Below are 15,110 nucleotides of genomic sequence, written 5' to 3'. Positions count from 1 at the left end.
TTGGTAGGGTTTCCTGTGCTATAACCTACATGTGGAGTTTGCATTGGTAATGGTAAGACCTTTTCCCTCAAAAGGGTCAAAGCTAAGCAAACATTTGTTTAATGAAACCCCGAATCAGTTATCATCCTTCTTTTCTGCTTTTTTCAGGTAACCTCCAGCAGTTATTGTTATGGTAAGTTACAAGAACCAAAGATCAAGCACCAGTGGGCAGTTGTTTGCATATTTTAAACTGCATTTTATATGGCCAGCGAATTTCACTCACTAAACAGAAAGCAAGGGCAGCAGCCAGAGTCCCCCAAATATCTGCTCCCTTGATTTTTTTTGGCTCTTTTGCATCCTCTTTATCTGATTCCTGTTTCATTTCTTTTTGTTGTAATATATTTTTATTTTGCGTGTGTTTATACTTTATTGGAATAAAAGGCGCCCAAGGCTTTGGTCATGGTCACTTCTCTGGGTTTGTTTGTTTTTGAATCTTTCCCCTGATTTCACTCTTTGGCTTTTCAGGCTGTGTTGATGTTTTACATTCTCAGTGTGCTGCCTACATGTGATTCTGATGGTCATCAGCACGGTAGCTCCCCGATTTTCTTAGATTCATAATTGTGGGAGCGACTACGTAGAAGGAGCTTTCAGTCATCTTCCTAGGTATGAACTCTAAATCCAGGGCCGGTGCCAGCATGAACCCTAAAGGGAGTGACCCGTCCTCTCTCCTTCCCACCCTGCAGCTCAGTCTCCAAAGGAGTCCAATCTCTCTCCCTGATCCCCCTCCAGCTTCATGTCCCTTTTTTTCCCCCCACTCACTTCGTGCATCCAACCTATCCCGATTCTCCCAGGGGCGGCAGGTTGGGCAGTGGTGCCCTAGTGCCTGCGATCTCGGAAAGCGCAGGCGCTTGCCTATTAGCTCATAAGCCTGATCGTGCAGGGTGATAGGGGAGCAAGGGACGGAGGGGGGAGGGGCAGTGCACGCACGCACGCACGCACACATTCTTCGTGCCCACTCCTTCCCGCACGAGCCGCCTCTGTTACGTCACAGTGACGTTTCTGCTCCTGCATGAGCCTACGTAAATGTTTCGAAAGCAAATCTGGGTCCATGGCACCAGCACCAAGTGCAGAGGGCGAACGGTTTATAAGAGACCTGGGGATGAAAGGTTTTACCAGCTAGCCTTGTTCGTACAGCGCTGCGTATGTGGTGTGGCGCTACACGAGTGTTAAGTAAAAGTAATCTTAAGCTATGTAATGTTCTGATACATAAAAGATTCTTTACGAGGTCAGTGCTCAAAGCGTTTGGCTCGGCAATGGTTTGAGTTTCTCGGGCAAAAGCCAAGATTTAAACATTCCCCCCACTCCCCTCCCCCCTCGTTCTGCAGGTAACTCATTACCCAGACAACATTTATCCAGATAAATCTGTTTGCAAAGGCGCACATTTAACAAAAGTAGTAATTTCATTTTTGTACGTTTAGTGCACATAAAACCAATAAATCCCCAAAGTCTATTTTGCCATTTGTTTTGATTTGATTGCAAGCTCTACGGAGCAGATATTGTTTATCTATTGTATATGTTTTTGTACAGTGCTGTGTACGTCAAGCAGCGCCACAGAAGTGATAAGTAGTAGTAGCAGGAGCTGGGGGCACAATAAAAAAACTGAAGGGAGGAGTGCAATGCCTTTTATTGCCTGCTCATGGCTCAGGGTCTGTTTAAATCATAACCATAGAGAGAGATGTTTTTTTCTCTTTTTCACATATAGGTTGCTAGTTAAAGTTTGACTTGGAAGCAGCCAAAAGTTATTACCAAGTGTTTAAGTAGCCATGTGACACATCAATAAATACACTGTCCCAGCATGGACTAATTGTCATCTCTATTGACAGGCACAGCAGGGAGGGCAATGACTGACCAGGACACAAAACCTCACCCCTAAGTCCTTCCAGATACTCTGGCAGACCCCCATGGGAAAACTTTATACCTCTTTTTTGTAGATCAGTTGCAGACTTTGGTTTCCATTGTAGCAACCCAGCCTCTTCCATAAAAAATAAACTTACTAGAACCCATCCCTCACACCATAATCTGAATGAGTGTTTTTATTAAAATATCAAACTGAACCATGAAATTAAAATTGCTTTATCTCTTTTTTTTTTTTTTTTTTCCAATTCAGGGGGATAAAACACAACATCAGATGGAATGTCCAGACTTTGGGCTTTCACACCAGGAGCTTCCCATCTACCCCTCCAATCCTGACCTGTCAGACGTCCAACGGTGACTTTAACAGAACTGAGGAGAAGGCTCATAGCATTACCAAGCGATCAGATGCAGAGATCTGGGACGACCCTTGGTTCTCAGCTGAAGTTTTGGAGGCTGCATGCAATGACACTATTCCAGGTTTGCCCGGAGTCTCCAATTTTACAGTCTACCTGTACTGTAACCTCTTCAACAGAACAGACTACACTAACCAGACAGCTCCTGATCTCAAGGTTACCTGCTCTGATGCTGCTTGGTACCTGTCATCAGTTGAAGAGGACTCCCTCTGGGTGCGAGTCTGCAGTGAGTATTTTCCTGCAGAATTTAATGTCGCTGTGTGCAGAAACTTATCATTCCTAGGCAGAGACAGCCACAACCAGCTCTTGATGGAAGAACTCTGCAACGACCTGTCTAACAGCACTGATGACGAGTACAAGCATTCTAAGACCAGTAGCACTTGCCTGGAGTCATTTCATGGGGAACACCTCAGCCAGGATAACTTCTGGAGCTGCTTTCTTGAAAATAGAACACTCTGGACTGAAAGGCTGTGCAGCAATAAGACCCTCATGAGATTCCCAAACGAGAGCAAAACTTGGTTTTCAAAATTGTGTCAACGCCATGACCTCAATAGCCATGCACTTAATTCATCCACTCTCAGGACTGCTGCCTCTTGCAATTACAAGGCATGGAGCCCTCAGGCATTTAGAAATAGCAGCATGCTTGAGCAGTGCCGTGGAATAGACGACAGGGGCTTGAAGGATGCCTTATGTCAGAACATTTCTCTCTATAAGACCTTGATGCCTTCCCACCCATGGATAATGGACTTCTGTTCAAACTCATCAGAAGATGGAAGCTGCATCCTTCGGAGATTTGTAGACATGCTTCCAGTGTCGGCCAGCTTTGACTCATCCCAGCTGTGCAGAAATCCCATCTCTTACCTGATGAGTGTGATCTCCCAGATCACTCAGTGTGATCATGAGCCCCCTAGCTGGCTCCTGAATGTGAACTACCTTCTGAAGTTGATGGACTTTGTCCTTACCTTTTCCAGCTTGGATGATGTAGGAAAAGATACCAGGGAGCAGCTGGCTGACGCCATACTCATTTCCAGTCTCATGGATAACTCCTCCTTTTGGGCATCGCTCCAGGGGAATTCATCCCGGAGCATCCTTCAGACGGTGGGGTGGTACTTGGAGCGGGAACATAACAATTCTCTGAAGAAGGACCTGCTCAGCTGTTTCAGTGTAAGTTTTCTTTCTTGCTTATATAAGTGCTATATCATCATTTCCCAAAGGGATAATTTTCCTTCGGTTGGTATTTTTTTTATGTTGCCCAGGCTAGTCTTGGCCATGTGCCCTTCACTATCAGTTTGCACTGAGATTTACTTATTTATTTATCCATTCATTCATTCTTCTGTTCTGCAATTTCCAAGCAATTGTTTAGTGTCGACTAAAAAATACATTCATAAAATCCAAATAAAAACCTACATAATAGTCTACAGTGACCTGACCACAGATTCCCTGTCAGTGGGAAGTGTCTTTCTGAGTTTTTAGAAAAAACAAATGTGCATTTCATTCTCAAAGCTGGATTCAGCCAATGAAAACCCGAGGGTGGTTGTACGAAGCCTGCTAACTGGGCTTCCACTGCTTCCTCCTTTGATTTAACTATGTATAGACAGCTACACGAACCCGAATGATGATCTGTATATTCGACTTACCAGGGCTCACTGTAGACATGAGACCTTTTTCCACACTTTTTTGGGGAAGAAAAATCACTTCTGATCCAGGAAGGAACCAAATAAGTCTTTCCAGAGCATGAACCTCCGACGATGTGCAGCACAGGAGTGAAGCCTTAAAATCAAAGACAGCTGGGTAATGATAAATTCATTGGGATAAGCAAACAGGGGCTGGGTAACCCCCTCCCCTGAGGAAACCGAGGAAACAATGACTAAGGTACAAGATAGTTTGAGATATGGAGAAGATTAGCACTTTGGGTTGGAGGAACACTCCGGAAGGCCAGGCTCAGGTAGCACGGACTTCAGTCAGGGTTCAGCAACTTAAAACATCACAGCTTGCCTTCTACAGCATAAATGAGCTTGGATGTCAGAGAGGAACCGGTGTGCCGGTCCATGGCAGAAGCTGCTCCATTTTCTCTCCCCAGTCAAATGACAACAACCTAGGAGTCAGACTGCATTATCTCAAGGATTTTACCTTCCTGTACTAAGTGCAGAGACTCCTGCAGGGCAGTTTGCACTCGACAAACCTCTTCTGGTCCTATGCAGTAAAAACCTGCAGTAAAAACATTTTACTGTGCACCTTGGGAAGTGATGCGGTCTGCCTTTCGGACCATTTGTCCCATGGAAGACATGATCGTGTTAGATGTAAAGGTTTCTGCATTCGCAACTGATCCTCCTGTTTCTCATCTGTATTTGTTTGCGTCTTTCATTACTTAGGGCAATGTTTGCTGCCATAGTGCGCGTGGAAGAGGTAACTTGTAAATAATGGTTTCCTACTGCATCCTATAAAATAGTGAGATGAGAAACAAGTTCAATGTATGCAGATGTATAATTCTCTTTGTAGAGGGCGTGATTAGCTGCTATCCCAAAGTACACTCCACATGGCTGTAGGATATATGTAGGGTCCATTGTTTTCGGTTTAAACTGATTTTCGTCCTAATTTTAAGAACATAACAGCAAGCCTGTAATGCTTTCCAGCATCTCCTCCCTTAGAAGACCGACAGTGGGGCATGCACAGGAGCTGTGCATGCAGCAATAAAAGTGTGGGAGCGGTATGCACATGCATGCTACAGCCATGGGAGGAAGGGGACCGGATCCATCACCAAACCTCGAGCCCTCACTGGAGTTGCATCGGAAGAGGGAGGTCAGAGCTGCTGCCGCCACAGCTGCTGGAGAAGAAGGTCACTGGAGCTTCACTGGAGGGAGTTCCCAGAGTTGGCGTTGAGAAGGAAGGCCAAAGCTAGCCCTGGAGACATTGCTAAGCAGGACTGCACCGGGAAACCTGTCCTTCTGGGAAGAGGAGAGAGAAGGGGGGCACTGGGAGGGGGTGATGAAAAAAGGAGATGCTGGGCTGAGAGGGAAGAAAGAGGTAAGACACCGGGGAGGAGGAAGGAGAGAGGGGAGATGCTGAGGAGAAAGGAGAGACATTGAGGGGAAGGACTGAGAGGAGGGATTGGGCGAGAAGGGAAGAGGGCAGGAGAGATGCTGGAAGAAGAAGTCTTAAAAATGTCCATTTAGCTCAGTCAACAATTTTGAAAGTTATAGGACCCTCTTCCTAAAATGCCTGCTCTAGGATCCTATCTTCTTAATATCTTTTTTTTTTTTGTTTACTGACCTGGCTTCTGTTCACCTGAATAAATGCTGATATTTAGCCAGAAAAATGATGCCATTTGTTTCCACTGATTTTCTACTACCGTTATTGTTCTTGTAATAAACACTGATATGTTCCTGGGAAAAATAAGAGAATTAAGACCAAGAACGCAGGTCCCTAGTGATATGTTAGGAAGGGCAGAATAGAGGCCGAAGCCTCAGGGCTGCAGAACGCGGAGATGCGAATTTGTGAAGAGAACGGTCCTTGATTTGCAGTGAAGCTGCTAAGGGAAGGAGGGGTGGAAGGAAAAGAGTGCAATTTGCATGAGATCCCTTGCTTTTTTCAGGCTTCAACATAAATGTTACACTTCTGAAGCTCTTGTATAACATTTTGTTGCTTTCTATTTTATCTAAAGGTTTGGGCTCTAGTCGTGAAAAATTACAATTTATTTTGCCTTATTCTCCCCCACTGAATCCTCTTGAGTTGGGGCCATATAAGTGACCTTGAGCATATCTAAATGGGACATTGGCGTATGGGCATGTGTTTTTGGCTTCTTGCCCTTAGGTCAAGCTGACATCACAATGGGAGCGTGCCCGGTGAGCTTTCTCTGCTCTCTTCTAGATAGCGCTGATGTCAGCAGAGCCAAGGACTAACGAGGCACAATTCATATTGCGATGAAGCTGATTAATGTACAATGTGACACTGAGCGGGGCCAGCCTGAAAGGTTTTCCTAAGACACAGAGGACCTCCAAGTGCTGTTTCTGAACATAGGATCTGATTACTTTTATTGCCAAAATCTCAGTGAATATCTTTGTGCTGGAAATGTTTCAAAGTTCTGAATGTGGGTGAGATGAGCTCAAACTCAGTAGACTGGAGCTTGAAAGGTAACACAGCTGAGTATACACAGCGAGGTTGATAGTCGTAGGCCTTTGTGCGGGGAAACGTTTGGATTACCTGCACAAAAAAAAAAAGCAAGATTTGAATATCTCCCTGGGGTAACTGGAGTGATGGCGGCTTGGACTCAGCCAGAGGAAAGGAGGCAGACTTGGCTGTTCCATAGGTGCTCTTTATTTACAGTGAAAAAAGGCATCTCAAAACCAACACAATGCAGTCAGCTTAGCTTAGCTTCAGGTGACACAGTTCTGAAAAGCCAAGACAAACAAACAAGGTGGCTCACCTTAGCTTCAGAAAATACATAGTCCTTAGGCCTAACAAATCTTATCTCTCTGCCTACTCCCCAAGGCTTCCCTAATCTCTCTGGGCCCTGCTAACTTATTGTAGGCTGAAGGGATCCTCCTTGGGCCCAGAATCCTTTGTGGGGATGATCCTTAAGGAAGACCTCGCTAAGTCTCTGTGGCTGGTCCCTTAAAGTAGTTTGAGGTAGTTCCTGGTGTACCCCCTCATACTCCCCCCTCTGCCCACCACATCAATTTTATGCATAAAGCTCATAGATAAGGGGCAGTTGGACTATTAAATGCTTTGGAAATGCATACACCAATATCACCCTGTCTTTTTTCTACTTTCTGTTGTAGCCTGTGCTCTGGGATCTCATCCAGAAAGAAGAGAATGCCACAGTTCTGGAAATTCTTCTCCAGGTACGTCTGACCAGGCCCGGCGCGACCGAGTGTGCAAATGCATGGCATGCACGGGGCGGCACACCCGGGGAGGGCGGTGGGCCGGCAGTAGCAGGAGAGGTCGCGGGGCCACCGGTGGAGTTCAACCCGTTGGCAGCTAAGGAAGGAGAGAGGCCGCCAGAGGGATGAGCTCTGCCGGCGGCCTCTCTCCTTCTTCAGCCACTGCCAGTCTGCGCCCTCTCTTTTCTTCCTCACCGCCGGTGGGTATCCCTGAATGGCCAAATCTCTGCCGTTATCAGATTTTATTTTTAATGGAGTCTAAGGCCAGTGGAAGCGGTAGGCAACCGCCTAGAGGGGCAGCGACGGCATGGCCGCGCCTCCTTTTCGCTGACGTGACCGGAAGTGCTAGGTCCGTGCGGCGGGAAGAAGCAGCAGAAAGAGTGGCGCGCGCCCCGCCGGGCCATCACAGGCAATGGTAGCCTCGGCTCTGCCTGTGCAGCGTTTGAGCGTAGGAGGAGGAGCAGCAGCAATGGCAGCCCCCTCTGGCGCAGGAAGCAGAGCAGCAGCAGCCCCCGAGGCCTCAATAAAGAGGAAGAGTCCCAACTGCCAAGGGAGCTGAAGGAGGAGGCTGCCGCTGTGCTTCTGAGTGAGAGCATGCGCCTGTGTGTATCTGAGAGCATGCCTGTATGTTTGTGTCTAGGTGTTGGAGCATGTCTGTGAGCATGTCTCTGTGTGTCTGTGAAAGCATGTATGTGTGTGTGTCAATGGAAGAGCATATCTGTCTGTGTGTGTGTGTGTGTCAATATGAGAGAGAGCATGTCTTTGTGTGTGTGTCAATGGAAGAGCATATCTGTCTGTGTGTGTCAATGTGTGAGAGAGCATGTCTGTGTGTGTGTATATTGCCGGCAGCAAGGAAGGAGAGAGGCCGCAGGCTGCTGGCGGCTGAAGAAAAAGAGAGGCCTCTGGCGACTGAAGGAGAGGCCCATGTTTTTGTGTGCATGTGCTCATGCACAACTTCTGCTCCCTCCCCCCCCCCCCCCAAGTAGGAAGGCCATTGGGACATGGTGGAGCTCATTCCACAATGGCTCGATGACAATAGAAGGCCCTGCATGTATATGTGTGAGCTTGTATGTGTGTGTGAGTGAGATCCTGTGTGTGTCTGTGACAGCATGTATGTATGTGTCTGTGTGAGAGCACCTGTGTGTGTCTGTGTGGGAGCCTATGAATATGTTTGTGTGTGTTTGTGTGAGCACATATGTGTATGTGTGAGCCTATGTGTGTGTTTGTGTGAAAGCCTATGTATCTATGTGAGCACATATGTATGTGTGAGAGCCTATGGGTGTGTCTGTGTGTGTCTGTATGAGAGTCTATGTGTGTGTGTGTGTGTGTCTGTGTGACAGCTTATATGCCTGTGAGAGCCTGTGTGCTTGTGTGTCAGGCACACACATACATAATGTATCTGTGAAGGAGAAGCAGCCTGTGCATGTGAGAGAGAGATTGTGTGAGAAAATGAATGTGTTATTGTGCGTGTGTGTGAGAGAGAAGTCATTTGTACAGCCCTCCCTCCCCCAATCCATCGAAAGATCCCAGGTATGGAGAGCAGGAGACTTTTAAATCCTTATTAGTTTTAATTATTGGGTGTAATAAGGAATGAATGATCTGAAGTGTATTGTTAGTAGAACTGGAACTTGTATTTACTGTTAGGTTGACAAAAAAAAAAAAGTATGAATTAGATTATATAGTAGATAGTGTGATATCCTAAAATATTTATGATTATGAACTAGAATATGTATATGCTGTGGTGTTGAAGTAGAAGGTAAATATTGACACCAGTATGTGATCATTGACCATGAATATGAATGTGGATATTGTAAACCATTGTGATGTTTTTTTGGAATGACAGTATATAAAGCGCCTAAATAAATAAATAAATAAATAATTTGATGCTTCTGCTCTTTTGAAATATTTAATTTGGGGGGGGGGGGGGAACAGAACATTTTTTTTAATTATTGGATTTTTTATTCATCAGATATACTGAAATTTTGTATTGGTGTTTGGGAAATTTTGGATACTCTTATTCATTAACTGGTTTGAAATATTTATTCTTTTTATGAATATGATTTTACTATTATGATTGATGTTTTATTATTTAAGGTTTTATGAAGAACACTAATGTTCCTGTTTTGCCACTGTTGCTCTGCATGTAGAGAGGCTGGCTTGTTGTGGGTTCCCCCTCTTGGATACTGGATTACTCTTCAGAAGATGGGAACTACATCCTTCAGATATTTGTGGATATGCTTTCAGTTTCAGCCAGCTTTGATTCATCCCAAAATGACATTTGATTACCGGTTACAGAACTGCATTTGATCACTGTCACATTGGGAAAATGTACTAAAGGTTTTCTCCTATTTTTTTTTTCTCTGCGAGAAAAATGCTTAGTACATTGGGCCCTGTGTGGTAATTCTGGAGGGAAGGAGGGAGCAGATGGGATTATTGAAAAATAGATGTAACACAGCAAATGACAACAGAAAAAGACCAAATGTCCCCTCCAGTCTGCCTGGTTATGTCTGTGCACATTGCTAAGAATATTTTCCAGCTGCCAGCCGTACAGGGTGACGCGAATGCCAGCAGTGTGCTAAACTAGCTCTCGCCTTTCTCCCCAGGAGTATCTGCAGATGCCTGCGGAGAGCTTCCGGAAGCTCCTGATGTCTGCTGAGAACGAGGCGGTGAAGCAGTTCCTCTCACTGACGCATCGCGCCTGGCACCGTCTCGAGGTTCGTGGTGCAAGGCCTGGAAAGAAGCTATTTTAGAGCAGGTCTAGAGCAGCTGAGCCTGAAGGGAGCAGCAGAATCTGGCTTACAGTACAAGCAGGGATTGAAACATTTGTCCCAGGCTTAACTCCCCAGGAAAGAAATGGATTTATCAAGGCCTTCCTCCACCCCTCTTCCTCTCTCACACCACCAATCTGTACGGACTTCCTGGCTTCTTCCTCTCTTGCTGTTGTTGCTTGTTGATAGTTTTCTCTCAGTCTGCAGTGAAGGAAACCTGAGAGACTTATCTGCCGACTCTCAACTCCCTAATAGTGTTTGCTCTTCATTGGAGACTGCAGGCTCCGCTCTCTCCTTGCTGGAAGCCTGTCAGGGAGAAAGCGAGCAAGAATTTATATTTATCTATTTATTTATTTATTTGTTTAACAGCTTTTCTATACCGATATTAGTAGACACATCATATCGGTTTACATCAACAAAAAGAATGGAGATTACATTTAACAGGGGCGGGACAAGGAGATAGGCAGAAGGAGCAAATAGCATCAGAAGTGCTGTAATTAAAAAGGAGGCTGTAAGGGAAGCCTGAAGAATGAAAGCTAAGAGAATGGACAACTAAAGGTTGTAAAATAATGTAACATCAAGAATAATAAGGAACATATTGTACAAATTATACTTATTATACAAATTCTTGAGTGGGGGAACATGTTATACAATTAAACAAATTATCTATGATCACTGGAATTGAAACATTGCGTTGGGGGGGTATCAGAACATGGATCTAGTCTGGAAATGCCTGGTGGAAGAGCCCTGTTTTTAGCTTTTGGGAACTGATCCGCACTGCTCTGAAAGTGCTCTCTGCCTGGAAGTTGATGCTTCAAGGACTGGAATAGCAGGGATGGCACTGCTGTGATCCATAGCATCAGCTTTCCCTTTCTCTTCGCTTCCAATTACTCCTCCTCTGTTCTCGGGTTATTCCTTCTTCTTTCTCCTCTTCTGTGTCCTCTGATTTGTCCTTTTTTTTTTTTTTTTTTTTTTACTTTCTCTCATTTTCTTGTTCCTCCCACTCATTCTTTGCTTCCCATATCCTCTTCTGTTTTCCCTGCTTTCAGCCTCTCTATCTTGAGTCTTGCTTTTGACACTCGTCCTCTCTATTCTGCTATTTTCAGCTTTTTTTTCCTCTGGTATTCCTCCTTTCCTTTTTCAGCTCAGTCTGTTCTCCTTCCTCTCTCTTTTTCCTCCTATCCTTGTCTCCGCCTTCCTAGTTGCCCTTCCCCTTCATCATCCTTTTTCTGCAGAGCCCTGATGTTGCCTTGTGCCTGGATAAGCTTCATCATCTCTATGTGAAGTGGATTTCCGATCTCTCCTCTATCAGCGTACCCCCTGACCCCCCTCTCCCATGCTATTTCTTATTGAGAGAGAAGGAAGGGGGGTTCCCCATGATGCGCTATTTCCTGTCAGGAGGTTAGGGGTAGATCTCTGCAGCCTTCTACTCTGTGCTAGTGCCTATTGGAGGGATGGTTCCTTGTGGCATACTATTTCCTGTTTGGAGAGGCGGGTAGTGCCAATTTTTTTTGCCTTCTCCTATCTGGGTGGTTCTCACCAGCAGTGGAAAATCAACTTGTTCGAGGAGAACAGGTGAGTGTATTTTTCAAGCCTTGGATACAGAAGCTCTCTAGAACCAGTTGCAGGTAAGAAAGGCACAGCAGAGAGGAAGACGGCAAATGAAGAAAGAGAAGCGGTGTATCAGAGTTGGGTTCCATGAACAGAAACGGGCTGGATCGAGCTACGCGTGCTGATGAGCATTTCTGGCTGACGATTCCTTTTGACTTAAGATCTGTAGATGATCTTAAGAAATTTAAAACAGATTATAAAGATTTTCTTCTTACCCGTGCTTTTGAGATCTAGCTATGAAGTGATTACCATCTAACTGATTTAGATTTTTTTCTCATCTGTATTCTTGAGACATAAGTAGTGAAGTTAATAACATCTAACTGATTGAGTATTATTTACCAGATTTAAGATGTATTGTAATGAAGTATTGCCATCTTACTTCTTATACAAATTGTGACAATGTTTTATTTGATGTTAATTTAAATGTAAATTGTTTATTTTAGTCTTTGTTAAATGTTTATTGTAATTTTGTGTATGTTACTATGTACATCGCTTAGGCCAGTTGTGTTAAGCGATTAATACATTTTTTAAAAACAAACAAAAAACAAAACGACGGGATCAGAATTACTTTGGGTTGAGAGTCAGAAGATTAGGAATGGATCAGACGCTCATGATGTCAAGAAATTAGGTTTGCACCCTTGGGTGTTCTAACCCTTTGACACCACCTGGGACAGGAGTTTTCTGACGAAACTTAGCGTGGTCTCTTGTTACCTCTGCAGGCTGCTCAGTCAGATGAACGAGCGCTGGAGACTTTAACCTCGCTGCTGATCCAGAAGTTTCCCCATCTAACTCCACAGCTGTTTGTTGACCTTTCCCAGTTCATCCCATTCATGTCCATCTCTGACATTGTTCGCTTTCCGCCTTCACTCCTGGCCAACGAGAGCGTGTGAGTACTGAAAGCCCTCCTCTGAGGTGGTGAAACCAAGGGATGAGACATCCTTCCTTGCTTCTGGGGTCTTTGCTTCTACTCCAGAATATGTGAAATAAAAGGGAAATGAATCTTTAGTGGGTCACAAAGAATGTTGGCATATTTTGAGGTGCAAGCATCACTTCATTGCCTCAGTACAGTGGAAGATAATGAAACTTACTGAATGCGTAAACACTTCAGTTTACAGCACAGTTGTATCCCATGATAGTGAGGCAGGCCCACAACAGGAGTGGTCAATCCCTGGGTAGAGAATCATGGTGAATAGTGTTCCAGAAATGCTTGACACAATTTCGCTTTGACAGTATTATCTTCAAATTTTCTAGAGAAGTTGCTGTGTGGTGCTGATTACAAGTACCAGATGGAAAGTAATTCATAGCTGAAATTCTCCATATGTTCCCAATTGCAGCATGAGCTTCCCACACTACTCTGTACCTCCATTGCTGTTCTGGAGAAGCCGCTTCTAAGGGTGGGAGGATATTTCAGTTTCTCTGCCCACCATCCTTGATCTCTGTGCTGACTGAGACTGTTAGTTGGTGCCGGTTGAGAAGGTGTGGACACCTCTCCACTGCATATTGGACTGGGTCCATCGACTCATTTTACAAACGTTTCTGAACAGCTTTCAGATGGTAATGACTTTTGATTATGACTGACCTGAAGCCAGACTTGAAAATATAACTCATTAAGTTAATCTGGCCCCCTTAGTGACAGTTTTTATATATGTTTTTTTCTGGTCCCCTTGGTGACAGTTTTTATATATGTTTTTTTCTGTCCTAGTTTGGCTGCAATCAGGAGCCAGAGTCCAGAAATGAAGTTCACGCAAAAGCGAGCCTTTGCAAAGCGCCTCCTGCTGGCAGACACATTTGGGGATGTTCCTTCATGGCCACCGTATTTCCTGAAGGCTACACAGCCTCTGCTGCCACATCTCCCACTCTGCCACTTCATGCAGCTCACGCCAGAGCAGGTTTGCACATGGATTATTAAAGGTTCCCATTGACGGATAGATCTTCGGAAAAGTAATATGAATCAAGAGGGAGAGTGCTAGTGAAATTTTATTTTAGAATATGAAAGAATTTCAATGATATATCTATATCTCTCTCTATATAAAAACTGCTATCATATGGGAATACCAGAAAGCAAATGGAAAATTATAATATATATATATATATATATATAAGGATCATATGAGACTATTTGCAGTACATATATAAAAGTGGAGAAAAAAGCCAGATCATAACTTACCGCCGACAAAGTAGCAAGCAGTCTTGTAAGGCTATCACAACATGTGCCAATAGGCCTTAAAGAGATTCAGTCATTTCTGGCAAAAAACCCTCGATGTTAATCAAATAAAGTCTCATATGCTGCCACCCAAATCCTAGTGTGCAAAAAAACTTATATGAACAGGGAGATGTATTTCAAAAATGCTTCGCTACAACTCAGCCTGGGGTATTAAGAACATGATAAATGCTGTTTGACTCAAAAGCTTAAGTGTGCTTAGCTGCAGACCAGCGTAGTGGAACCCATATAGATCAGCCCAAGTGAAGATCCTCGTTTCGCCAACAAGAGGTGGCTTCCTCAGGGGAGTAAAGGGTTTAACGTTGGCTCTTGAGAAACGAAGCATATGTATGTATTAGTTCACCCTTTAAGCATCCAGAGTCGATTTAGAAGAGTTAAATCGCCGAATGAAGCTACCGCTTGGAGAGGTGGGAAAGCACAATAATTGTTCTCCCAGGGCAGCAAAAAAATGCCAGCAAAACGAGAAAACATTTTTCCCTTTTCTTGAAACCCTTAAACAGAAAGTCAAATCCAGCGCTCTTACGGCAGCTTGCAGGCTTTGACTTGATGGCTCTTGCATTTTTCCACACTAGTTGCACACCTTTTCCAATATATCTAGGTGCCAGCCTATCCCCGCATGCCGCTTGCCACTGCTCTGTCCTTTCATGAAATACTTCCCTGATACTGCAGCACTGGACTACTCCCCTCCCCCAGCTCTGCCACTGAACTTCATGTCTTATCTACTCAGCAGAACCTCTCTCATTCTAGTGCTTGCCTTCTGTTGAAAACACATTTCTAATAATGTCAAACCATTTTTTTTGGGGGGGGGGGGAGGGAGGGGAGAAGAGGGCGGGGCATGGGAGAGTGGTGCGGACAACTGGGAGTACGACTCCAGGTTTCCCAGCTCCATAACAGGTGAGTCCACAAAATCTGCTCTAGTAGTGATGGACAATAAGCTAGAACGTATTATATGAACTTGCAGTGAGCTTCATGCTTATTACTGATGACTTTTTATTGTGAATCAGGTAAGACTGCTGGCAGAAGGATGGAAAGACGTTCACCTAGGACTGGACCAAGGACGTCACATAGCACGAAGCCTCATGAACCAGAGCAGTGATATCACTGAAGAGCAGATTCACAGGTAAGGAGAATTCTAGCCTATTTATCTGGATGAGAAACTCTTCCCTGCCTAGTCCGAAAGCTTGGTTCAGTATGTGGGGTCAGCATACCAGAAAATACAGTTTCGTGACACTGGGTAGTCGCCTTGTTTTGTATCTGTGAATATATCTCTTCAGTATTTTTTTTTTAGTTTACCTGAAGCTAAGGTATCATAAGGTTCGATGCC

At 44.5% G+C, this 15,110-nt stretch overlaps 1 protein-coding gene across 1 annotated transcript in view; it reads left to right on the top strand.

Annotated features, from left to right (window-relative positions):
• The first annotated feature begins 1,062 nt into the window (after positions 1–1,062).
• STRC (stereocilin) overlaps positions 1,063–15,110 on the top strand; it is a 39,918-nt gene continuing 25,870 nt past the window's right edge. Inside the window, exons 1-7 of the mRNA XM_029574505.1 lie at positions 1,063–1,163; positions 2,147–3,470; positions 7,085–7,147; positions 9,790–9,900; positions 12,285–12,451; positions 13,268–13,454; positions 14,791–14,906. Coding sequence (XP_029430365.1) covers positions 1,063–1,163; positions 2,147–3,470; positions 7,085–7,147; positions 9,790–9,900; positions 12,285–12,451; positions 13,268–13,454; positions 14,791–14,906 — 2,069 coding nt within the window. The remainder of the gene's footprint in view (positions 1,164–2,146; positions 3,471–7,084; positions 7,148–9,789; positions 9,901–12,284; positions 12,452–13,267; positions 13,455–14,790; positions 14,907–15,110) is intronic.

Source organism: Rhinatrema bivittatum, chromosome 13 (assembly GCF_901001135.1).
Source record: "Rhinatrema bivittatum chromosome 13, aRhiBiv1.1, whole genome shotgun sequence".
Taxonomy (NCBI): domain Eukaryota; kingdom Metazoa; phylum Chordata; class Amphibia; order Gymnophiona; family Rhinatrematidae; genus Rhinatrema; species Rhinatrema bivittatum.
This window is presented reverse-complemented; position numbering and strand designations above follow the sequence as displayed.